Source organism: Strigops habroptila, chromosome W (assembly GCF_004027225.2).
Source record: "Strigops habroptila isolate Jane chromosome W, bStrHab1.2.pri, whole genome shotgun sequence".
NCBI lineage: Eukaryota > Metazoa > Chordata > Aves > Psittaciformes > Psittacidae > Strigops > Strigops habroptila.
The window spans coordinates 26114214-26140454 of record NC_044301.2 but is presented as its reverse complement, the minus strand read 5'-3'; the positions used below and the strand labels follow the sequence as shown (position 1 = coordinate 26140454).

The 26241-nt window shown below is 46.0% G+C and overlaps 1 protein-coding gene across 1 annotated transcript; it reads right to left on the bottom strand.

The window, feature by feature from the left end:
* Window positions 1-229: 229 nt before the first annotated feature.
* LOC115619300 (heat shock factor protein 4-like) lies at window positions 230-25369 on the bottom strand. The gene is given in 9 exon segments (XM_030511338.1): window positions 230-280; window positions 1677-1742; window positions 3210-3315; window positions 5304-5521; window positions 8472-8478; window positions 13169-13293; window positions 14039-14138; window positions 24407-24471; window positions 25328-25369. Coding segments are annotated over 9 exon segments (780 nt in total).
* Window positions 25370-26241: the final 872 nt, after the last annotated feature.

Here is a 26241-nt window from a genome sequence, read left to right as displayed (position 1 = left end):
TGAGTGGTGAGCAATTGTATTCTCTCTCCTTGTTATTTCCTTTATCATTATTATTATTAGTGGTCGAAATAGTAGTTTTGTATTGTACCTTAGTTACTGGACTGTTCTTATCTCAACCCGTGGGAGTTTTACATTCTTTCGATTCTTCTCCCCATCCCTCCGGGAGCGGGGGGAGGAAGAAGGGGGGGAGTGAGCAAGTGGCTGCGTGGTTCTGAGTTACCAGCTGGGCTTAAACCAGCTCAGTTGCATTCTTCTCCAGATCCACTGTGAGTCGCTGTATCTTGATGCAAAAATATAAACTACAATGTACATTTATACGAAGACAGGGGAGCTCGTTAGAACTAGGCCATTTCTGAAAATCAGTGCTTCATCAATGCTGCACAACATCCACCAGTAACTCAAGCTATCCTCCCTGCCCTGCACTTTGCTAAAACAGTCAAAAGTGTGTGCTTGAGGGCAGATATGCTTGACAGAGAGGGCTAAGGGAGATGTAACTCCGTTAGCATTGGCTAGCATGGCATGAGGCTCATGCCACACAAGGAGCCCAGGCTAGTGTCACTGTGGCTGTCCCTGCCTGGCTGCCAGACAAAGCAAACCCAGAGTCCTCTGCAGCCAGCAACAAATATGAAAGGAATTTTCGTTCCGTTTGCCTATGACTGTCTTTAAAGTACAAATAGCTTCTGCTTGCACAGCACTTCTAGGTGTGGAGTTGCTGCAGGTATTACCTTCCAGGCATTACAGAACCTTCCAGGCTTTTCTATGCTCAGAACTTCCTGTAGGACGAGCAAGCCTAAGAGTGAGCTAAACCAGATGCTGGGAAATTCAGTGGACTCGAGGACTGAACATTGCAGCCTCCTTCTTGGCCTTTCCTCTCATGCAATCCTTTTAAAAAGAGACTGCTTGTGACTTGCTAATATCATCTATCCAGACACTCTCCTTTCTAACACTCAAGAAGTGGAATTACCTAGTAAATTCAAAATGATTAAACCAAAACCTAAAAAGGACAGTGATATAATGATGCAGGCTTAGAGACCTTTTGCACTTCATTAGAATAGATTACACTTTGCTTGCATGTCTCTAGGGATGGCAGAACCATCCAACCTGGCTGGCAGTAAGGGCTCTGAAAATTCACCCTCCATTGAGCAGGAAAAAGAACCCAGCCACGAAACACACATTTCCTTCACTGCTTATTAAATCACCATATGCATTTCAGAAATGTCTGTGTCAATGTCAATCCCAACCAATTTCTCCTTGTTTCTTCTGTAGGGGTATCCATGAATCTCTATTCTAATTGCATGTGGTTTTACTGCTCCTGAAATGTACAGGGATGGCTGCACTTTATAAAGGCATATTTTATAAAGACCTTTGGCACAAAGACACTTTATGAATCTTTGGTATTAGCAGGATGTGACATTCATGCTAAGAGAAAGTTCAGAGTGGCCAGTTTCAATTAAAGACTCCAGGACACCAACGTGTCTCTAAACAAGCTCTGGATTAGTGGGAAAGGCAGCTCAAGAGTATAAGGTAGCACTCTCAGCCTAGCCTCAGGAGATGTGTACTTGCTGTGCTTTACCACTCTCCCCTTCTGGCTATAAAATAACTCAGCATTCTTCAGTTATGCACAAGCCTTGCATTATTATTATTATCATCATATCTCAGAAACACACATCACTTACCAGGGACAGAATGGCTTCCATTTCAGTCAAATTCCACTCACTCAAAGATAAATTGGGGTTAAAGACCTGTTGGAAGAAAAATACAATGAGGGCTCTGAAAGATGTCATGGCTTAAGATACTCCTATCCTCAGCTGCCTGCCTTGGCTGTCTGCTGGGGTCACAGCCCTGCTGGCAGAGATACCAGAAAGCAATTCCTGCCTGTGCCTCAGCTGCTCCAGCATACTGACTGAAGCTACAGGCTTCATGAGTGTTGATCTGTAGCACAGCCAGAACAGCAAGGGTCCAGTGGTGGGCACTTGTGCTGAGCCACAAGCCTTGCTGCTGCCAGTGATGGGACAGCACAAACACCTGGTGCCACAGTTATGTTGTAAACCAGGGCAGCTCTTTGTGTCACTGCACATGCAAGTCAAAGCCCTTTCTTGCTGCTCTTGGGTCCTAGGACACTTCCAGATTCATCTATTTTTTAAAAAGCATTCCAAAACACAGCAGCAGAGGGCAGATTACTGCTGCATCAATGCCAAGAAATGGCCATTTCTTGAGAAGTCCAAGCAACCTGGGAAAAGGAGCTGTTGATCTGGAGTTACAGTTTTATGATTCATTCTCACTCTTGTGACATTGAGCGGCACAGAGAGAAAAGTGTGTCAGTAACAGGAAAACATCTCTTAATGAGAAATAAGAAACAGAAACCAACAGTCAATGATAAAGCAGGCCATTAGAAAAGCTTTCCGTAAAGTCAAAATCAATCATCACAGACACTTGGGAATTGGCTTTAAGAGAGCAAGATTGATTTTTTAAAATTATTTTTCATTCCTGTTTATCCATGCAAGCTTACCATGTGCCTGTATCTGAAGCACCTCCTCAGGGGAGCATATCTTTGACATATAGATTCTTATGTACAGTTATTTGTTTATTGACAAAAACCTTTCATATACTAACTATATGTACAAGGGGAGAGAGAGGGAAATAAACAAACCTTCATATTGCTGCATATGTAGTTAAGAAAAAAGGCACCATCCATTTCTAAAGAAAAAAGTGACCCGAAAACTGCAGACATAAATATCTCATCAGAGAGAGAATTTGACATCAGCTACACTTCCCAGAATGTGAAGAAGAGGGGAAGGTAGTAGAGCTAAACACAGTCTAGGAGTATCTAAGATGCAGAATATGCAGAAAATAAACTAACCCACCCAAAGCAATTACCAAACTAGCTAGAGAGTTGTATTGAACCTATTTTACATAAATGTGTTAGGTCTCATGTTGATGTCTTCACCAAATGCACTGTTTTGTGCTCCTAGAAGTTCAAACATATATTTTCAGAAGAAATATAAAAAAGCATCATTTAAGGTCTGAAATCTTGCCAGTTCTTTTGAGCAGGTCAAAACAGGGCTGTGGCTCTGCTGGCAGCATGTGACAGATAAAGTGCCACATCAGGACAAGCAGCATGGTCTGTCTGTCTGATTTACAGACCAAAGTGCCACTGTGAACCCGGCAACTGTTCCCCACAGCCAGCCAATGGAGGGCCTGACACTCACATCCAAGAGGCTGGCGTGCTCCAGGCCATACTGCTGGCTCCTCAGCAGCAGCTGCAGCCCTTCCAAGCTCCAGTCAGAGCCCTCCAAGGGGTCTGAAATATCTGTTACGAGAAAAGACAAGGGGAAATATTGCCACAAATGAGACTTGCATAGATACATATAGAAAGCAGGACTGAGCAGCCTTCCAATCTGAGGTTTATGCTTAAATCTCATTTTGAAAACCCAGAGCCCACTGTCAGCCTGGGTTTATGCCATATAACTTGGTTTAATTCCAGAAGCACAACCCAGCAGAGCACACAGGGAGATGGGCTGATGGTAAAACAAGTGAGACTACTCTCCTGGGTGACATGCGGTTTGGGGATGGAGAGTCTGTGCACATCTCCTCAAGACTGGGAAAAGTAAAGCTCTCCTTAGAAGAAATCATAGAGAGGCACTTGACATCCAGAACAGGCTGTATTCCCATCCTCCTGGGTCCAAGATGGCTGAATTACTACTAACTAATGGTTTTCAAGGGAGCCTGCAGGCTGCGTTTACCTGAGACATTCATCTAAAGGAGCTGATGTATTTAATCCCCCTGAAAGCTATTAAAAATTCTCTTAAAATCCAGAGTCTTTAAAAAAGGATGATTTTTCTTTTAATAAAATGGCTTTAAATACTCAGTGGGTTCAGAAGGAGGAATTTGGTTCTCTGTAAGGACCCAAAGAGAAATAGAAGCCTTTCTGATAACCTTATAGAGTGTTATGGTGTTTTTTCCCCCAGTTCTCCTTACATTGCTGCAGTTGCTATCAAGAATGAATTCTGCAGTTAACTTCCACATCATCCACCAAGCTGCAACCATGCTCTCCTCCTGCTGAAGTCTGCTATGCACTCACCCATGACACCGGTGCTGCTGGGATTTCAGCCTCAGACCATGGCAGACCCCAGCTCCAGAAGTGGCTCACCCCAATTGCCCTGTGGCTGAGCCTAATGGCACTGTGCCAATCCCTTTTGAAAGAGGACATCATCCTCTGGGTGACTGTCACATGCAGGATACCTGCATGCCCTGGCTTCAAAATAATAAAACCTCCATCCCTTTGTACCAGACTCCTGCACTCAGTGAACATAAACTCCCAACTCTCCACCCCTGTGAGTTGCCTCACCTGCTATTTCATAATTTTAAGGCATGATTTTATACCCTTTTATAAAGCCTTGCTTTGGACTGCTTAGCATTTTATTGAGCCCCTCCAAGGAGGCAAGCATGGCAATGCAGCTGAGTTCTGTGGGGTTTCACTCTTAGTCAGCGATGGGGAAGCCAGATCTCTTGTGGTATCAGCTCCACGGTGTCTTCCCAAAGCATGCTGCCCACATTGTGGCTGCCTCCTAGAGACAGATCTAGCACTGAAAGAGGAAAGTCACCTTGGAAAGGGGATAGGGGGAGATGCACAGGGAGAACAGACTAAGGAGAAGTCTCTTTGACTTCACAGCACAGGAGAGGAAAAGACAGGGGGCAAATTATTTCCTTCTCAAGCCCAAGCCTGGGCCTGATAAATGCTTTGATGGCTTATCAAATATATGCCCTACTTAGTGCAGAGGTTATGACAACGATTGATTGTCATCTTCCATCACTGTCTGCATACTGGCACACAAGTGACACCTCATTCACTGCACAGAAGCACCACTGACAAATATTTCCTTATGACTTTATGTAATGACTCAACAAAACAAGTGGCAGAGGGCACACAAGCTGCTGGAGGTGTAGTGTGGTCCAGTGGCCTGCAAGTCTGTAGATATGGACACTGGTCTGGGCTCCAGCTTTCACTTGGACCTTGGGCAAATCCCTCTCACTGCAAAAAGCCTCTTCCTGCTCCCATGGCTGAAGCACATGCTCTGACAGCTCTTCCTCTGTTGGGTCCTTCAAGCAAACTCACCCACAGACCCCCCTACCCCTGTGAACTGTCCCCTGGGCTTCAAGCATCCTCTAAGCAGGTGTCACAGGTACAGGATGGAGCTCATGAGGCTGCATTAGATGACAAATTCAGCCTCCCTTTCCCCACTGTGAATGGGAAAAGAGGGCCATGAACACGCAGGGCCACAGCTCCCCCTCGCTCCCCTCACCTGTCCAGCAGTGCTCTTCTGCCTCTTCTCTTGGATGGTTATGAGGTCCCCAGTGGGGCTGTGCCACAGCCCCCTTTGCCTTCCAAAACAGACTGAACCATGGCCACCGGCAGCACGGGGGGCTCAGAGCAAGCCCAGCAGCCTGGCAGGGGGACATGAGGCTTGGCGGTGGCTTTCACTCCAGGGCTAACTGGCTCTTCCTTGATCAGCATGAGGCACTTCCCTGTATCAGAGACAAGACTTAGCACCACACACACATCTGTTCCACAAAGGCCTTGTGCTACTGAGAAGGTCAATAGCACAAGGGCTTGCTTCCACTTCCCATCAAACTGCCCCATGGTGTCTTTCCACTCCCCTAGATGGGTAAAAGAAACCAGCAACCTTTCACCAAGTTCCAGAAACACGCTCAGCTGGAATACCTTCGGTAACTTCATCATTCAGAGTTATACTGAATTTGCCCCATTCCGTTGTTTGTAAATATGGAAAATACACTTCCATGTGTAAATCATTCCTAAGATGAGCATTAGACTTGGGACAGGTTAAAGGGTCACTAGGCTAGAGAGATTCCCCTGAAAAAGAAAAGTCTCCACCCTAGAGACAGGAAAGGGATCAGTAAGACCTTTTCCATGCAGGAGTTAGAATTCAACCAGCAAGCACGGTAGAGATGCAATGACGCAGGTCGGGACCTTGAGCCCTGTGCAGGATTTGGAACAGAAGCTGTCAAGATCTGACAGTCCCAGTCAGATGTTTTACTGGTTTGGAATCAGAGGTTTGCCTTTTTCCAGTGGGAGAGGCACTCCATGTTATTCCTGGTGTCGTGGTTTAAGCCCAGCAGGTAACTCAGAACCACACAGCCACTCACTCAGTCCCCAGCCTTCTTCCCCTACCCACCCCCCCACTCCGAGCAGGATGGGAAGGAAAATTGAAAGAATGTAAACCCCACGGGTTGAGATAAGAACAGTCCAGTAACTAAGGCATAATACAAAACCACTATTACTGCTAACACCAATAATAATAATGATAAGGGAAATAACAAGGGGAGAGGATACAATTGCTCACCACCCGCCGACTGTTACCAAGCCCGACCTGAGCAGCTATCTGGCCTTCCGGGTAACTCCCCCCAGTTTACATAATGGGCATGAAGTGCTAGGGTACGGAATACCCCTTTGACTAGTTTGGGTCAGGTGTCCTGTCTCTGCTTCCTCCCGGCTTCTTGTGCCCCTCCTCACTGGCAGAGCACAAGAAACTGAAAAGTCCTTGATTGGGGAAAGCATTACTTAACAAGAACTAAAACATCGGTGTGTTATCAGCACTGTTCTCACACTGAAATCAAAAACACAGTGCTGTACCAGCTACTAGGAAGGAGAAAAATAACTGTTACAGCTGAACCCAGGACAGTATCCACCCCTTATTCCATACCATTCATGTCATGCTCAGATCCCACATTTTTCAATATACCATCGCTTTTTGTCTTGTGTATATATATACATACACATACACACACACTCACAAAGAAACAGATATCATTCCTTAGTCCATGGACGATCCCTATAAAATTTGCTGAATTCATTCAGTCCATGATGTCAGGCTCCACCTCTTGTAAGTCTTTCAGGGCAAGAGAGACAGTGTGTAGTGTTGGATTGTTGCCTGCTGATGTCACCTCTGAACTCGTCTGGTCACTGCTGAGCTCGTCTGGTTTCATCAAAGTTCATTCTTTGTTGGGGTGATGATTGGAGGGAAGTCAGGGTCAGTCGATGGTGACCTAAGGACAGTTCTGGAAGAATCCCACTGCTGCTGCTGGCTTTTCCCATGACTTTATTCTCTGATGATGATCAAGACAGCACTTATCTTCTTTTCAAAGCCCAGAGTTGTGGAGATGGGCATCTAGCTGACAGGCTATAGAAGTGTTATATAGCAGTCAACAGCATATAATTGAGTTCATTGGCTGTTTTCCCCCAAAATTACATGCCCTTGGGGTACACAATGGACTTCCCTATCTTCCCACATTACCCACCAACTATACACAGGTCCCTGAGTGAAAGCAACCCCACGAGTGGGTTTGCCTTTACCTGAAGCAGGAATAACCCAGACTGTCTTCCCCGACAAATTCTTTATGTGCACCACAGGAACTTTATCCCCCTCTACAGTACGAAAAAGTTCTGATTGGGCTGGGCCAGCCCTGTTGGCAGATCCCCTAGTGTTGACCAACCAGGTGGCTATTGGTAAATGTGCATCCCAGTGTTTGAAAGTCCCACCACCCATTGCTCTCAGGGTAGTTTTTAACAGCCCGTTGTACCGCTCAATTTTCCCAGAGGCTGGTGCATGGTAGGGGATGTGATATACCCACTCAATGCCATGCTCTTTGGCCCAAGTGTCTATAAGGTTGTTCCGGAAATGAGTCCCGTTGTCTGACTCAATTCTCTCTGGGGTGCTGTGTCACCACAAGACTTGTTTCTCAAGGCCCAGGATAGTGTTCCGGGCAGTGGCGTGGGGCACAGCATATGTTTCCAGCCATCCGGTGGTTGCTTCCACCATGGTAAGCACATGGCGCTTGCCTTGGCGGGTCGGTGGGAGTGTGGTATAGTCAATCTGCCAGGCCTCCCCATACTTGTACTTCAGCCATCGTCCTCCATCCCAGAGAGGCTTTAACCACTTGGCTTGCTTAATTGCAGCACGTTTAATATTCATGACTAACCTGGGCAATAGTGTCCATTGTTAAGTCCACCCCTTGATCACGAGCCCATCTATATGTTACATCTGTGCCTTGATGGCCTGAGGTGTCATGGGCTCACCGGGCTAAAGATAATTCACCCTTATGTTGCCAATCTAAATCCATCTGAGCCAATTCAATCTTAGAAGCTTTATCCACCTGCTGGTTGTTCCAACGTTCCTCAGAAGCCCAACTCTTGGGTACATGAGCATCTACATCGAATACCTTCACCACCAGGTTCTGCACCTGGGCAGCAATATCTTGCCACAATGCAGCAGCCCAGATGGGTTTACTTCTGCGTTGCCAGTTGCTCTGCTTCCATTGCTGCAACCACCCCCACAGGGCATTTGCCATTATCCATGAGTCAGTGTAGAGATAAAGTACTGGCCATTTTTCTCGTTCAGCAATGTCCAAGGGCAGCTGGATGGCTTTCACCTCTGCAAACTGACTCGATTCACCCTCTCCCTCAGCAGTTTCTGCAACTTGTCGCGGGGGACTCCATACAGCTGCCTTCCATCTCCAATGCTTTCCCACTATATGGCAGGACCCATCAGTAAACAAGGCATACTGCTTTTCACTCTCTGACAGTTCATTATATGGTAGGGACTCTTCAGCACGCGTCACCTCCTGCTCCGGCGACACTGAAAAATCTTTGCCCTCTGGCCAGTCCATGATGACTTCTAGAATTCCTGGACGACTGGGATTTCCTATTCGAGCTCGTTGTGTAATTGGTGTGGCCCACTTACTCCATGTAGCATCGGTTGCATGATGTGTAGAGGAGACCCTGCCTTTGAATATCCAGCCCAACATGGGCAACCAGGGTGCCAGGAGGAGCTGTGCTTCAATGCCGATCACTTCTGAAGCAGCTCGAACCCCTTCATAGGTTGCCAGTATCTCTTTTCCAACTGGAGTATGGCTGGCCTCAGATCCTCTGTATCCCTGTCCTGGGTTCAGCTATAACAGTCATTTTTCTCCTTCTTAGTAGCTGGTGCAGTGCTGTGTTTTTTAACTTTCAGCCTGGGAACAACGCTGATAACACCAATGTTTTTAGTCGTTGCTAAGTAATGTTTACTCCGACCAAGGACTTTCTCAGTCTCATACTTTGCCAGGGAGGAGGGGAAGCCGGGAGGAAGCAGAGACAGGACACCTGACCCATACTGGCCAAAGGGGTATTCCATACCATGGCACGTCATGCCCAGTATATAAACCGGGGGGAGCTACCCGGAAGGCCCAGATCACTGCTCGGGTCGGGCTGGGTATCGGTCGGCGGGTGGTGAGCAATTGTATCCTCTCCCCTTGTTATTTCACTAATCATTACTATCATTGGTGGTAGCAGTAGTGGTTTTGTATTATACCTTAGTCACTGGAGTGCTCTTATCTCAACCGGTGGGAGCTACATTCTTCCGATTCTCCTCCCCATCCCTCCGGGAGCGGGGGGAGGAAGAAGGGGGGGAGTGAGCGAGCGAGCGGTTGCGTGGTTCCGAGTTACTGGCTGGGCTCAAACCACGACAATCCCCAACTCCAAAAGCCGAGGGGTCGACCTCCAGTCTCCCCTGGACCTTTCTGCCAGAGGCTCCAAGTAGGACCATTCTCCCCGGCCGCGGGCATAAAGCACATTCTTGCCCTGTTCAGATTGGTCCAAGGGCTACTGCATGAACTATCTCTCGTTTAATTTGTTCAAAGGCTTGTTGGTAATCAGGGCCCCATTTGAAATCATTCTTCTGCCGGGTCACGTGACAGAGAGGGCTTACAATCAGACTGTAATTTGGGATGTGCATTCTCCAGAACCCCACAACACCTAAGAAAGCTTGTGTTTCTTTCTTGTTAGTTGGTGGAGACATTGCTGTTATCTTGTTGATCACGTCTGTGGGGATCTGGCGACGTCCATCTTGCCATTTTATTCCCAAAAATTGAATCTCCTGTGCAGGTCCCTTGACCTTACTCCGTTTTATGGCAAAACCGGCCTTCAGCAGGATTTGGATTATCTTCCTCCCTTTCTCAAAAACTTCTTCTGCTGTATCACCCCACACGATGATGTCATCAATGTATTGCAGGTGTTCTGGAGCTTGCCCCTGTTCCAGTGCAGTCTGGATCAATCCATGGCAGGTGGTAGGGCTGTGTTTCCACCCCTGGGGCGGTTGGTTCCAAGTGTACTGCACACCCCTCCAAGTAAAAGCAAAATGTGGCCTGCACTCTGCTGCCAAAGGGATTGAGAAAAATGCTTTGTCAATATAAGTTTTGGCATCCCACTTGGCTGCCTTTGACTCCAGTTCATAGTGAAGTTCTAGCATGTCCGGTATGGCAGCACTCAATGGTGGTGTGACTTCGTTCAGGCCACGATAGTCTACTGTTAGTCTCCACTCTCCATGAGACTTTGGCACTGGCCATATGGGGCTATTAAAGGGTGAGCGGGTCCTGCTGATCACTCCTTGGCTCTCCAGTCTACGGATCAGCTTATGGATGGGAATCAGGGAGTCTCGGTTGGTGCGATATTGCCGCCGGTGCACTGTTTTGGTTGCCATTGGCACTTGTTGTTCTTCGACCTTCAGCAACCCCACAACGGAAGGATCCTCTGAGAGACCGGGCAAGGTGGACATCTGCTTCTTTTCCTTCATCTCCAAGGCAGCAATACCAAAAGCCCGTCTATACCCTTTTGGGTCTTTGAAGTACCCTCTCCTGAGATAGTCTATGCCAAGGATGCATGGAGCCCCTCGACCGGTCACAGTGGCCTTCTTTTGCCACTCCTTACCAGTCAGGCTGATGTCAGCCTCCAGTACAGTCAACTCTTGGGATCCTCCTGTCACTCCAGAAATATAAATGGGTTCCGCCCCTGTCAGGGTCCATTGGAGAAAACCCCAGTGTCAGACTCTGTTTCCGTTCATGATCTCAAGAGTGATATTAAGACACAAACGAGGTCAAGTACCGTAACTGATCAGTTGGTGTATCACGAAAAGACAATTATGATAAAAAATGGAAATTATTGTAATAAAGGGGATAGCGATTGGACAGATTGGAAATGAAGCAAGGATTCAGGGTGCAGAGAGAGAGAGAGTCACTACCGTGGATCCAGCGGTGTCCCAGGGATATGTCGTCATCATTGTCGTCGGTGGTGGGAGTCGAATTCCATCTCAGCTTCTCGTACCAATCTTTGAGACAATGGATTGGTAGAATCCCACCTCAGCTTCTCATACCAATCTTTGAGACAATGGACAGTGGAGTCTGATTTCAGATCAGTCTCTCACAGTCCCTTGATAGCTTGATGGCATCAGGGTGCACTGTGCACCGGTATCTACTAGAGCCTTATACTCCTGTGGGACTGATGTGCCAGGCCATCTGATCCACACAGTCCAGTAAACCTGATTGTCCCTCTCCTCCACCTGGCTGGAGGCAGGGCCCCCCTAATAGTGATCGTAAGAGTCTCCGCTTAGTTCTTGTACAAAGGAGTTAGCCTTCCTATTCATAGGAGTAGGAGTACAATCAGCTCTTCCACTCCATCTGGGAAGCTGCTCACCAGAGACTGGAGCAGCAACTTTCTTGGGAGGATCGGCCTTGACCTTTGTTTTCCTCTTCAATTCACACACCCGTTCCTCCAGAACTGAGGCAGGTTTTCCATCCCACTTTCTCATGTCTTCTCCGTGATCCCGCAGGTTAAACCATAGGGTGGCCCGTGGCATTTACCTCCTGTATCTTCACTCTCGGGCAATAGGGCGCCTTCTGTTAATAGCTGAGATGTGGGTCTGTACACGTGGGGAGCTGGATAGATCATCTCTCAGTTGTTTGACCTCCTGGGACATTTTTTCCACAGCTGAAATGATGGAAGGGGTGAGATTGTCTTCGAACTCTCGGAGTTGATGACTCACTTCATCCAGTGTTGGTGCTCCTGCTTCTGTCCAGCTCATCAATGCCAATGAGTGGGCACATGATGATGGAGCACTCCGTGTAAATTTCTGCCACATGGGTCATGTGCATTCAACTTCATCTGGATCTACGGGTGCATTCCCAGCATCCGGCCTACAATAGATGGCTGATTCCCTCAGGGACTGGATGCCTCTCTCTATTGTGGTCCACTTGGCTGGGCGACATATAACATCGTCCTTCTAGGGATTCCTTTCCTTCACAGCTGCCAGGAGCCGCCTCCAGAGGCTGAGGTCTCGTTTCTCTTTTGCAATCACTTTGTCAATTTCCCCTTCCCTCACAAGAGATCCCAGCTGCTTGGCTTCCCTACCTTCTAGTTCGTGACTGTCGGCCCCATTGTCCCAGCATTGGAGCAACCAGGTGACACTGTGCTCCCCTGGAAGACAGCTGAAATCTTTTTGCATATTTTGCAGCTCGGTCGAGGTCAGGGATCGAAAAGTTACCTCCTCCTCTTCCTCTGATTCCTGTACTAATTCCTTTTATTCAGATGTCACCCCCTCTAGTATGCTCATTGGGTTTTCATCTTTCTTCACTGCACGAGTTGCTCTTCGTGGCTCGCATTTGCTTTTCCCCTTGCTTATAGGGGCAACTGATATTGCACCAGCCACTAAGAAGGAGAAAAATAACTGTTACAGCTGAACCCAGGACACAGTGACGTAGTTGTAGCTGTTCTGCTACTAGCCCTAAATTCTCTGCATGTCTGTGGCAGGAAGAGATAAGCATTAAAATACCTCTGCCTTCAGTTCTTAAGTTACTAGGGCCTTTTCACAGAAAAGCTGTCAAATATCAGAAGTTGTTGTGATGCAACCCTCCATTCTCATTAGCAGAAAAATGAAGACATTTGATTGTTTCTTCTTTGTCAAAGCCAAAAAGGAAACTTCTTTCTCTGTCTCAACAAGCCCAACAAGCGTTAGTACCTCATTATTTGATAAAGTCTGAGAGTGCCCCTGTCCTGAGAACAAAATATAAACAAACATGGAATACGTCTCAAAGAGGTGAGTGTAAGTTCTCAGCATGAAAGTCACGACTTTGTTTTGAAAGTTATGCTGTTATTATCCCTCCCTAATTCTGAAAATCTGACTCACATTGCAAACTGGGAAAAAATATTCCAGCCCACCATCTCTATTGAGATTTGTGAATCAGACAGAAACTTTGGTAGAGTTACAGCCAGGAAAAACTCTTTTAAAGTTATGGATTTCCAGATGTGACTCACCCTGGTTTTAATCACAAACATGTTTACCTGTCATTTTCAGGAGGGGATTGCATATTTATTATGTTGGATGGTGACACCTCGGTAACATCAGATATGATGGGTCCTCCAGCAATTGCAGGGCTGTTTAAGCAAGAGGCAGGTTCTGTCGATGGCTAAGAGGAAAGCAAAAATCATATTTATCCTTCTAAGGCCCAGAACAAGTCCAAGGCCCTATCTGAGATGAGATAGATAGGGTTTGCTCACCATGCCCTTGAGTCCTCCTTGTATGGAAACCAAGGAAGCTTTTACGTACTATGCAACATTATAATTTCTTCTGGTCTTTCCTCCAACCACACAGAGGTGCAGGTGTAAAGTAAGCACTGTGACTGAAGTGTCAGCTACTGAGAGGTTTTACCATGGCTGATATTTTGCCTAGACTGCTTAGCTTCCTCTGGAGGGAAAGACCCAACACAGCCCAATGGGAGTATGGGTCTCCCATAACAGCTCAAGTATTTTAAGTGTGGTGCGTGTGATGTCTGCTTTGGTGGGTTAGGGTGGCGGGGATCTCTCAGCAACTGCAACAATCTGGCTCTGGTCAGAAAGATCATAGTACTCCTTGCTAGAACATACTTCTTCCTCTCTGCTTTCAAGGTGAGCCAGGCTGGGGTAACACCATGGAGAGTTTGGTGTGCAGGGGCTGCCTTTCCCTCCCACAGCAGCACGAGGGCATGCAAGCGTGTGCCCCTCTTGAAACAGGGGAGCTGAAGAAATAACGAATGTCACTCAGCTTAGCAAACCTCTTCTTCTCTGCCAAGCTCTTGCCAAACTACTTGCTGTGTAATCCGTATTATTGCTTCAAACATTTTCCCACTCTGGCCAAAGAAATCCCAGAAAGCTCAGAGGCTGGTGTAAACCTACCGACTGTATGAAATAGGGGTCACGGAGGGGGTCTGTAGACAAATGCCAGCTGAACTTAGACACTTGTGGGGCTGAGATCCTGTTGTCAAGCATCAGAGGTCTGTGAAGAGAAACAGGTTTGTTTTCCCAGCACATAACTGACTGGTTCCTGGTTGCTCATACAAGAAACGTCTCAGCCTAGGGTTATTTTCCCTGGGTACTCTTGTTTTTCTTCAGCTGTAAGGTACTTTCTTGTCCAGTGTTATGGACAGGGAAGGGAAACAACAGTTTTGGAGGAGGTCACCATTTAAAAAGGGCATTAGCCATACAGAGAAGAGATGATTTAGTTTTTCTAGCTCTCATTTGAAAGATGCAAGTAAAAAACCAAATTCAATTCATATTTTGAACAAACTCAAGTCATACTTTCTTCTAGTTGCTGGTGGTTTCAAGCTCTAGGCTTAATCTTCAGTTGTTTAACCGGAGGTAGCTACACTAGAATTATTAGGACAATACTGGGAATCTGGCCTTGTTACCAGCGCTCAGGGCCTCTTTGGCAAAACTACATCTCCGTACATGAAAGGAACCTGTGCCAACCACATAGCACTGCATGAAAGGAACCTGTGCCAACCACTAAGTAAGTAACAAAGCAGAGGGAGACACAAAGCAGAGCAGAGCCTAAACCCATTGCATACAGGCTTTTAATAAATGATTGACAGGCTTTTACAGATGGTCACTGACAATAAGAAGTGGGTCTGTGTGCTGGGTCCTGTACAGGAGTGCTTTATGTTTAGTAAATGATTGAAACCAAGAGTAAATGAGAAGGAGCCTCAAACTGGCACTACCTTTCCATAATGAAACTTCCTGGGTGGCAGTCCTTGGATTTGTGATATAGTCCCAGAGAAGATGGGAACTGGTATATTTTCCTGTGGTGTATTGAAGTCATGGACTCAGGTTGGTGAGGATACTGAGACAAACTTTATTACAATCAATCAAACCCCTTTTATACCCTCATTTGGTACTTTCCTAACATGCCTGGGCATGCCACGCTTAATCCCATTGGATTCTGTGAAAATCCCATAGGTTAAACACACGTACAATAGTCCAATCACAATGCTGATCACGCGCTGTTCATGCGGCAACAGTTCAGTCTTCTTTCTTCACATCTGGCCTTCAATTAAAATTCCTTGTTACACTCCCTGTTTTTCAACATCCTGGCTTATCTGTTTCCCAAGGCTTATTTGGTATCAGGGCCTCATAGCTTGTATTCAGAGTGTTGCTCAAGCTCATCATGCAGACCCCGTTGCCTTCACCTCCCACATCTCCTCCTTTTTTGTTTTGTACATCTACTATCAATACCTGTTTGAGGGCTTGATCAATAAGAGATTGCATAAGTTTCATTAAACAAGGAATACAAATTAACAAGCTAATAAACACTAAGAAAACAAGAGCTCCTAATACAATCAATTTTTTACCCATGCTCTTATTCCAGCAAATAAACCTGAAAATGGGTTCCAGTCATCCTCAACCTGAAGTTTTCCTGTAAGTTCTTTAAGAGTTTGTATACTTTTGTGAACCGATTCAGAGTGGTCTGAAAGGTTCATGCAACATAGACCTTCAAAGTCCTCACACCCATGACCATGGGCAAGGAGAAGAAAATCTGCGGCAGCCCGATTTTGTAAGGTTGCATGTCTTACGGAATCTGTAGCAAGGAGGAGACTGGAAAGAGCATTAGATGTGGCCTTTGTTTGCTTTGCAACCCAACATCCTAATTTGTTTTAGAGTTGCAAGAGCTTGTGCAGCGGCTACTCCTGGTGCAAAAAAGGACACTGAGATTATCTCTGCAGGACTCCACAATGTAGCCATGTCTTTGCAGTCAGGAGTAAAAGCATGAGCAAATATTTTGAACCTGCGGAGATGGTGGAATTTAGTATAATTCAGTATGAGGAGAGACGACAATGGACTCTACACAATTCAATGTGAATCAAGCAGAAGCCGTTTTATTGTTCTTGGCTATCCCTTTATATACAAAGTTTTCTATCCCTACATGCGGTCACGCGCCTTTTGATTGGTAAAAGCCCTCTTGCACAAGGCAATCATGCAGCTTGATAAGTGTCCTTATTAGCTCATCTAGTTCCTGGTGTTCTTCCCATGTATCCGACTGCAGATGTTTTCTTCCTCTTATCTTCTTCTTGGTATGCAGCTACGTGCTTAGAAGAGGCCCTCATATGGCTGGTTCATCATATGTCCATTGTCCTCTAAATATGACCCCACAATTCCCCCTTTTTCTCTTTGAACCAGCCAAACTTTCTTCAAGGAATTAGTAATCATGTTAGACACTCCCTTTAAGATACAGGGAACGATTAACAATACAATCACAATTATACTTAAAATTACAATGCCTTGTTTACAAAGATCTAAAAGCCATCCCGTTATGCCCCAACCCCTTAACCACTTATCTAAACCTGAATTGACCACCGTTAGTTTGTTCATGTTGTCTTTTATCTCCTTGAGACTTTTATGAATTGACTCCGAATGGTCAGACAGACTCATACAACACATCCCTTCAAAATCCTCACACCCGTGACCCTGTGCTAAAAGCAAAAATCAATTGCAGCTCTATTTTGCAAAACAGCGTGTCTTATGCTATCTACATCATTAAGCATTTGCGTAAGTACTTCAGACGTTAAATTTATCTGCTTTGCGGCCCAACACCCTAACTCGGTCACGTCTCCTAATGCTTTTGCTGCAGCTACTCCAGGTGCAAACGAGGAGGCGATAACTCGAGACGGCACATCCCAAAATTGTTCCTGATCTTTACAATTGGGCCTCAGTTGTATCCTTGTTGACAAGTAATACTTTCCTGTGAACTGATGAGAGAGGCTTTCAGCCTGGCTTCTTTCAGGACTGAAATGTCACAGGGAAGCAGCCAGACAGTTAGAGATCCTAGGGGAGAGTGGGGGAGAGGGAAAAAGCAAGGAAGGCATCTTGGAGAATTTTTCTGGGAAGCAGACAGTGTGTCATTTGACACATATCCCTTGAACCATTGTGACTGATAACCTTCTACCCCGATTAAACAAGTTCTAAATGGGTCTCCTGGGGTTGCTAGAGACAAACAGAGGGAGTCCTGACCTGTTTCATTGGCTATAGTGACCCATATGTTCTGCCATGGGTCAATTTTGACAGCAAGGTGAGCAAGTCCTTGTACAATTATCTCAAGCAGCACAAGCATGCCCTTCATATCCCTCAGTTTTTTCCTCCCCTTTTGCACATGTATCGTTTCCTACACTTTCATTTTGTGCCTTCCCACTCTTCCTCCGAAACTTCCCAAATGTGCGGCACTAAATTATCCCGCCCGCACTTGCTACTACAGATGTGCACTTTCTTAGCTTCTAAAAACAGGTGTTTTACCCACTCTGCCCATAGACCATCGAGACGTGAGCTGTGTATTGTCTCGTGTCCGGTTATCAATAGCACACATATCGCATCATGACAATCTCGCAACTTACTTTCAAAACACTTTCTGCACCCCGCGCGTGCCCTAGAACTTCGACAATACCATCTGATCCCACAATACTTGCAAACACACAAACTCCAAGGCTCCCAAGTTCCACAGTTATGGCACGGAGTCCTTAGGTGCTGGGGTGTTTTCGGGTGGGTCATGCAACTTTTCTTGCCATGGCTTTACCCACTTGGCTGGTATCCATCTGGTTCCTGTATCTGTAACAACGCATGCATATCCTCTTCCCCATGTGATTAACTTAACTGGTCCTTCCCAGGCCCGTTATCCGTTTTTAATCATTACCTTACATTGTCTGCTCTTAACTTCTTCCAACCCTCCTTGTAGACCATTGGTGGCACCAAGCTATCTTGCGGCAATCGTAAGAAATTTAACACATATAGGACTTTGTTTAATCTATCTGTTGGTGATATAGCACTTTCTCCCCCTTTTTGTTTTTGAAGCAAACACTTCAATGTCTGATTCGTACGTTTGACCATAGCCTGACTGGTAGGTGAATGGGGCGTACCCGTCACGTGAGTAATGCCCCAGAGCTGGAAAAACGCTTGCGTGGAATGAGCTACATAGCCAAGGCCGTTGTCAGTTTTGATTTCTCGTGGCATGCCAAGGGCCGCTATAGCCGAATGCATGTGATGCTGCACATGTTTGCTAGATTCGCCAGTCTGAGTTGTAGCCCAAACTGCAAGAGAAAAACAATCCAAGCAGACATGCACATTTTTTTGTTTACCGAATTCTGGGACATGCGTAACATCCATTTGCCAAATTTCCGAAGGTCCAGTACCACGAGGATTGACTCCTTTACTGTTTTAGGAATTGCGTTTTCCAATCAAAATTTTATCCAATTTTGATATCTTTTCAGAGTGGCATAATCCTCAGGCTCATCATAATCCCAGTCTGGTGCTGTGGTGGGAATATGGTCTTCCATTCTGCCTGCTAATGCTCCTGCAGTAATCTGAGCACTCACATGAGTGCAGGCAGTTTTTAACACCAGCTGTTTTTCAGTTAAAGCATCCAGCATTACGTCTATATCACCCCAGTCAGGATCTTGGCTTTTAACAATCAACTCAAACCTTTTTGCCACTCCTATTGGATCATCTCGATAGTCTTTCACAGCTAACTTCCAAGCATCTAAATTTCCCATTGAAAAATTCACTTTTATTCTCGTCCGACCCTCTGGTCCTATTGCCTGTCTCAAAGGTGCCTGAGTTACCAGTCCTGTTTTACTACGAATGCATGCAGCAATTGGGGTAACACTTTCAGATCCTCCTGCTCAGTTGTCAGCAACAGCAACCCTCTCCTCCTTGTCAGTATCAGAAGGATTCGGGGCGGGGGATGTTCCTCTCGGAGGTCTCAGTAATACATAATCTTCTACCCTATCTTCCTCCTTTTTCCTTAATTTTAAACACATTTCTCCAATATCACAACCCGAACAACACTTCTCCAACTTAGGTTTCCGTTGCTTCTTTTCTTTTCTTTTTTGTCCCTTTCCAAAGCTAAAATTAAGGGATCTGGCAGAGCTCTCTTAATTCCACATTCCTTCTGCCACTCCTGCTGGCTTCTTAACGTGAAAAACATATCTGCATACATTACTTTGCTCTGTTGATATCCTATTATTAATTTTACACACACACACAAGGGATCCCACAAACACACTCCACACAACTACAATACCTAAAACACAGACAAAATCCAATTAGACAAACACACCAGCTTAATTAGTTTGGTAACACTGCTGACATAAATGAGTGATTTCTCCTTGTCCTTCTACTTATCAGTTAACTTCGCTACATCACCTCCTGAACATCTGCTTAGTTTCAGATACTCCTTAGCTGCAGTCCTGTTTTGGTTACAATAAATTTTGTATGAAGGTCATAAGGTCCTAAAACCATGTCAGCTACAATGATTTATCTTATACAAGGACCCTTATTATGTTCTTTTGGTTGGGATTTTTTTTTTTTTTTTTTTTTTTTGGTTATGCCTCCACCATTTCCACAATACTAGAATTTTTTGGTAAAGCCATTAGAATGCGCTTGCATGCCACGTTAGCATTTTGCACAGCTAACGACATTAGTAATGCCTCCTTTATGATTTCCCAACGAAAGCTCTCCCAATGATTAGGTCACCACGGCCCCCTCGCTGTCGTTCCGCTCAAAATTACTGGGAATGCCGTGGGAAGGAATTCTCCTTCCACTAACGCATTCTGAATAATCCCTCTCCTTTGACGTATTGGGTCCCTGTCAGTTTTAGCAGTTTTGCCTCTCGCCTCCCCCCACCCCCTGGAGCTTCCCAAGCATGCTATCGCGCCCTCCTCCTCCCCACTGTGTTCTTCTCGAGTGATCTTATCTCTTTCCAAGTCCTCCAACTTTCGAAGTAGTTTCTGCACCCAGTCCGGTTCCCTGTGGGGCTCGAGCGTGGATGATTTTCGTGGAGACATTGGTGGGGGAGGCGTGGACGGAGGGAGAGGTGGAAAAAGCGATGGCTGGCTCTTGGAGTGAGATGGGTCGGGCGGGACGGGTGGTGGCTCTCCCCTGGGTGGCTTTTCTATGCAAGGGTCGGGAGGCAGCGGTACGGGCCAGGATTCATCCACTTCCATCCCCTCCTCTTTCCGGGGATCCACCTCGTCCTCTATTGGAGGTGCCGACGGGGCAGCAGGGGAAGGGACAGGGAGCCGATCGAAAACTTTGATCTTAGATGATGGGGGCTGTAAAGCTATAAAAGCTCTGGCAGCAGCTGATCACACTGCCCTCATCGCTTGAAGGGTCATTAGAATCAGCTTCCAAGTTGTTGCTAGTCCCTTAGCTTCTTTGTTGCCGTCGCTTACGGCATCCCATAACCGTTCCCCAAACTTTTCCCAAGTTTCGACCTTAAAAGCAGCCTGTGGATCGGGGGGGAACCCGTTCTCTCGGCACCATATTAATAAGTTTCGGAGCACAAGCTCATCATGTTTAATTCCTCTCTTGGAGAGTATATGTAGGAGCAGTTTCACAATCGCACTTTCTTCCTTTGTTACACTCTGCCCCATCTCTTATTACCGGCTGCTCACCTCCAAGGGTGTCCCGTTGCAATGTACATTCTTTTTCTTCACGGACCGTCCTCCGATCCATCCCGACTCCAGTCCCGCTGGCTCGGCTCTCCAGCCGGTCCTCTCCTTCGGGGTTGCTCCCGGTACTATCGTATGATGATCACGTCGGGGTCACCAGCTGAGGAGAGACGACAATGGACTCTACACAATTCAATGTGAATCAAGCAGAAGCCGTTTTATTGTTCTTGGCTATCCCTTTATATACAAAGTTTTCTATCCCTACATGCGGTCACGTGCCTTTTGATTGGTAAAAGCCCTCTTGCACAAGGCAATCACGCGGCTTGATAAGTGTCCTTATTGGCTCATCTAGTTCCTGGTGTTCTTCCCATGTATCCGACTGCAGATGTTTTCTTCCTCTTATCTTCTTCTTGATATGCAGCTACGTGTTTAGAAGAGGCTCTCTGATGGCTGGTTCACATCCTCTTATCATCTTCTTCTTGGTATGCAGCTACGTGCTTAGAAGAGGCCCTCATATGGCTGGTTCATCATATGTCCATTGTCCTCTAAATACGACCCCACATCAGTATTATAGAAATATTTGGGGTTAACATTGTTAATCTGCCTAGACTACAAGGGCCTCCTCGTAGGTGAGAAGGGATACCAGGCCATGCTCGATCGCCACAGATTAGAAAGACGCCTCAGGGAAGCGATAAAGGACTTTTAGAGGAGCGAGAAATGTTAACAGATGTATGATTACACCATATAGAAGCATTTCAATAGACAGACAAAGAAGAGTTAACAATTTGAATTAATGATTGATTCTGACCTGTATAATTAAAATACAAACATTCATCCATTTCAACAGAACCTAACAAGTTAATTTTTTGAGGTTCAAAAAATTAAGAACATTCATAGGGTGTGTATCCCCCACTCCCCCTTTTTTGTTTTGTTAGCATAGTCTTGAGGGTGCCATGCGCACGCTCAACAATTGCTTGGCCCATGGGAGAGTGTGGGATATCTGTTGTTGGAAAAGTGTTAAGGTAGTTTTGGCTGTATATCCAGGTCCATTATCAGTTTTTACTCTTTTTTTTTTCCCTTTTTTTTTTCATGCGGCGAATCACTTTATTGCCTATTGCTCTAGCTTTTATACCATTCTAGCAAAAGCTATCTTTAGCCTATTGCTCTGACTCTTATATAGCAAGCTATTTTATCACATCATGTTTAGTTCTTGGTTTACAGTTTTGTTTTTTCAACGTTCTTCGTCGTTTCACAAACAGTCCCAAAATAACCAGTTCTTTATCTTTCTGTTCTCTGGCTCCTGTCCAGCTGGGTTGCTCTGCTTAATCACACAGTGTACTTTGCTGCTTCTTTAACTCTTTCTTCTCCAGCCGAGTAGTTATTTCTCTTTGGCAATAATCAAATAGTTTCTATCCTCTCCCACATAGTGTATCGCATGTCCGTCATTATCAAATGAAACAATGTTTTAAAAACATTTGGGGTAAATACACAAGTATCACAGAGAGACTGTATCAAATGGGTTGTATACAGAGCCCCAAGTCCATGGTCCGTCACTGTTCATCTGATATCTTTGATAAGAGCATACAAGATACCTTCCCATCGCGGATCTTGATCAGGCATATACACCACAGGGAAAGCACACAGTACATCCGCATCGCCCGCTCGTCTCGCTTTACAGCTGCCCATTTATCATGAGGGTCTGGGGGATATAAACCAGGCTCCATTCCTACACACCCACTATTGTTACTGCTGTGATGATCCTATAAAACTGCCTAGCAAATCCCTCTTCTCCTCCCACTGGCCCACAGCCAGGAAAAGCATCTTCAGTGTTCCTTTAGAAGACAGTGATTTGGTGGAGTGCACCAGGGAAAGCTAACAGTTTTTTCCACAGTAATGTCTAACAGGCTTGACAGAAGATAATTCCTAGCTCCCTTCATCCTACAGACACTGGAGCTGGATATGCTGGGAGAAATTATGGGTTTGCTCAGACTCCAATTAGATCCCACAGTGAAGGGCATTATACAGCAGGACAAAGTGACCACAGTGCTTGAGATCTCAGTGTGGTCTAACAGCTTGTTTTAAGAGTCTTTTCCTATTCTATGACATTAACTAAAGACACAGAATAGAAAAGAACATTTGAATCACCCTGACATGGACATTGTTATGGCATAATCTGCCTTTCAGTATACACTGAGATATCGTAGTCAGGCCTGAGACAATTATAAATTTCTAAAAGTGTCCAGCTCTCTGCTCCGGGAGCCACAAATGACCCTCCCCATCCAACACTTCTTATCAAAGTAACTTTGGCATTTAACCTATCTAAAGCCTCCCAGGTCAGACATTCCTGTGGGACCTACAGATGTGCCCATCCTGTCCAAACCTACCCCAAGCCTTCAGTCAGCACCCTGCTCTGTGACAACAGTTGCTCCAGGCTGTAGAGTATGCTTTCCTGCAGCCATTTAAAAGAGAGGCAGGGAAACAAAACTGTGAAAGGTGAAATGTTAGAGGTAGAGATATAGACACAAGAGCTGAGGTTACTTGAAGACAGACCTTTGTGTTTCCAAGGGAGCAGAAACCCAGATTATCATGCACAACACTATGCAAATTGCAGCTGGGTTCTATCGATGTGATCCCTCTTCTTAAGGAGGTCAATACAGTTGCTGTGCAGATAGTTCTGTGCTCTTCTGCCCCTTTCAGTACAGTTTCTCACTAACAATTTGGGTTTTTTTAACAAGCAGTGGTCTAAGACATTTCTTGGGCTGCAAAGCCAAAGGGAGGGCACAGCCTTGACCGTGGAAATTAGAGATCAGATCTAGCATTTCATTTCTCTGCTTCCCCACTTGTGAACCTCAGTGACTCAGAGCAGCTGATCCCCTCCCCTTGAGCCTTCTTCCTTGCTACCACTCTTCTTGCAGTTTACCCCTTCCAAGAGGCTCAGTAGAGGGGGTAGGCAGAGCTTAAACGTACCCAGCCTGCTTGTACAGATTATGGGCTCCTTCATTCAATCTGTGTTTCCTTTACAATCCTCACAAGAGTCGTCAGCCAAGAACAAGGATGCCGACTTAAAGAAAACCAACTCCCTTGAGCAGCCATTCTTGGGAAGTCTGTCTCCCTTCTCTGAAGCATGAAGAAGTTTCTGAGTTGCCAAAGGCCACAAGGTAATAAAGGTGGGAACTGGAGGTGGGTCCCTGCCCTCAGCCTGAGCCACAGAGACAAATTCCTCTCAGTAGCCCCTCTCCCCTCTTTAGATGACAAGTACCACAGAGCAAGAAATGCATGGCTGATCTCCTGGAAGGCACTAAGCTTCCTAAGCCAAGCTCCTCTATTCACTTGCCTTGAAGAGCTTATTTATGACTCTAAAGATACCCCTAGCTTTCTCCACCTTCCTCTCTGTAAGGCCTGCAGGTTACCTGCCACCAAACCTGTGTTTGATACACACCCCATGCAGTGACTGTGGGTCAAACTAAAGGTGTTTGTGGGCTAGCTGGGCTCTGCTCCTACTTTGTACAGTCCCTGCTCCTACTGATGACAAGTGGCAAAACTGGAACCTATAGGACCAGCAGTGGGATCCTGCCCTTTACCCTCCCACTAGTCAGTGTTCCCATCTCCCACCACACACTGTGTTCCCCAAATAAAGGTCATGAGCTGACATGGTGCTTCTCTAAAGGCTACTGAATGGGGCATGTAAGCAGGTCTGACTTGGCAGTTCATTTCCCATCACCATGGTGCCCTGGTCTGGTGACTGCCTGTCCAGGCAAGCTGAGCTTGTGCTTTTAGTGAGGGGCAGCATTATGCACCCGTGAGCATGTGCGCACCACACAAGGGTACTTACAGCTTCCTCTTTATCCCAGCGCTGCTAGGGCTTGATTGGAGCTGGCCAAACAGAAACTGAATCAGCTATCAGGAGAGATCAAAATCCGGTGTTCATCAGCAGAGTGATTCAGCACTCCCTGCTCTTGCAGCCATTCTTATCTCATGCATTCCTCCCTCCCGAACCACCTCAAAGCTGGGAGCAGCCATGGAATGTAGGAGCCAAACTGCATGAGACATTGGAGCCCAGAACAGGACTAAGCATTCTAAGAACTCAAATGACCTGCCTGGCTTTCAAGGAACGCAGCCAGGTGCCTGCTTTGGGTGAAGGCTGCTAGATGCATGTGCTGAGCACTTTCTCTCTTCACGTCTGTGCATACAGAACTCCAGCTAGCCCAATTAGACCTGGGAAACTGCCTGTGAAGTACATATGCAAACATTCCTAGGCCCGCAGTTAGACTTGGACTCCATAAAAGTCTTTAGAGATCTTTATAAGAGGCTCTATAAAGTCTGACAAAGACTTTGCAAGTGAAAGAAGCAACCCCCTAGGGGAGACACTGGATGGAGTTCTCAGCTCTTTCGGATGAGTTTTTCAGCCCTGTGAAATTCAGTGTTGATATAAGAGGACTCTAAAAAAGGATGCAGAATGGCTTTGGAGAGGAATCACTTGGCAACATATTCCCAGGTCAGCTTGAGCCTAATGCTCTGCTTTGACCTCCAAACAAAGAGAGCGTGTCTCTTACTCATTGCTCAATATAACAAAATGGAGTTGCATAAATGTCTCTACAACAAGTAGTGTGGCTGGTCTAGCCTCAGAGCTGGAGAAAGGCTTGATAGCCTCGTGCATTTCTATCCAGTCCTATGGCTCTGTGATGCCACGTGAGGGTCAGAACGTGGCTCTCAAGGAGACTGGGCAATGTGATGTGCTCAGTCACGTCAGCACCATCTGGAAATCACTGGAGAGGCCTTTTCTAGTACTGGTCATGCTAGGTGTTATGGGAGATGGTTCTGCAGTGCTCCTTCCGTCTAAAAGGTTGTACAGTAATTCCTCAACTAGTAATTCCACAACTGCCCAAGGAAATTGTGGATGCTCCATCCCTGGCAATGTTCAAGGCCAGGTTGGACAGAGTCTTGGGCAACCTGGTCTAGTGGGAGATATCCCTGCCCATGGCAGGGGGTTGGAACTAGATGATCTTAAGGTCCTTTACAACCCAAACCATTCTGATTCTATGATTCTATACCAGTAACACCAGCAACAGTTGCTGTAACAGTTGCAACTGTAACAGTTGCTGGAGGTCCCCAATGGGGGAATGGCTAACCAATTCTGCTGCCTGCAGCTTCAGTGCTGGCATGAGGAGGAGGCTCCTCTCCTGTACAAAAGAAAGATTTGGGAAGCCCAAAGGCATCTGTACAACCAGAACGCAGCCAATACAGGGCAATTAGTGAGAGTTGTGCTCTCTCACTCAGGACTTTGACAGAAAAGTGGTTTCTAACATCACCATCAGCAAGGACTGACAGGGAAATGAAAATCTTTTGCTAGAAGGCATAATCTGTGCTTTGTTGATGACCAATTTCCATAGGACATGTAAGAGCATCACACAATTTGAGAGGGAAAATAAATATACTGCAATATCAGTGTGGAGAAGATTATGGGACAAGAAAAACAAAAATCAGAGGAGGACATAAACCATGCCATACAAGTGAATTGACGAGTCAGTTCATCCGCTGTTGGTGGTGCTAGGTCATTCCAGGTCATTGATGCCAATGAGTGGGCATATGACGATGGTGTGCCCTGTGTAAGTTTCTGCCACATGGGTCGTGTACATTCAACTTCATCTGGATCTACGGATGCATTCC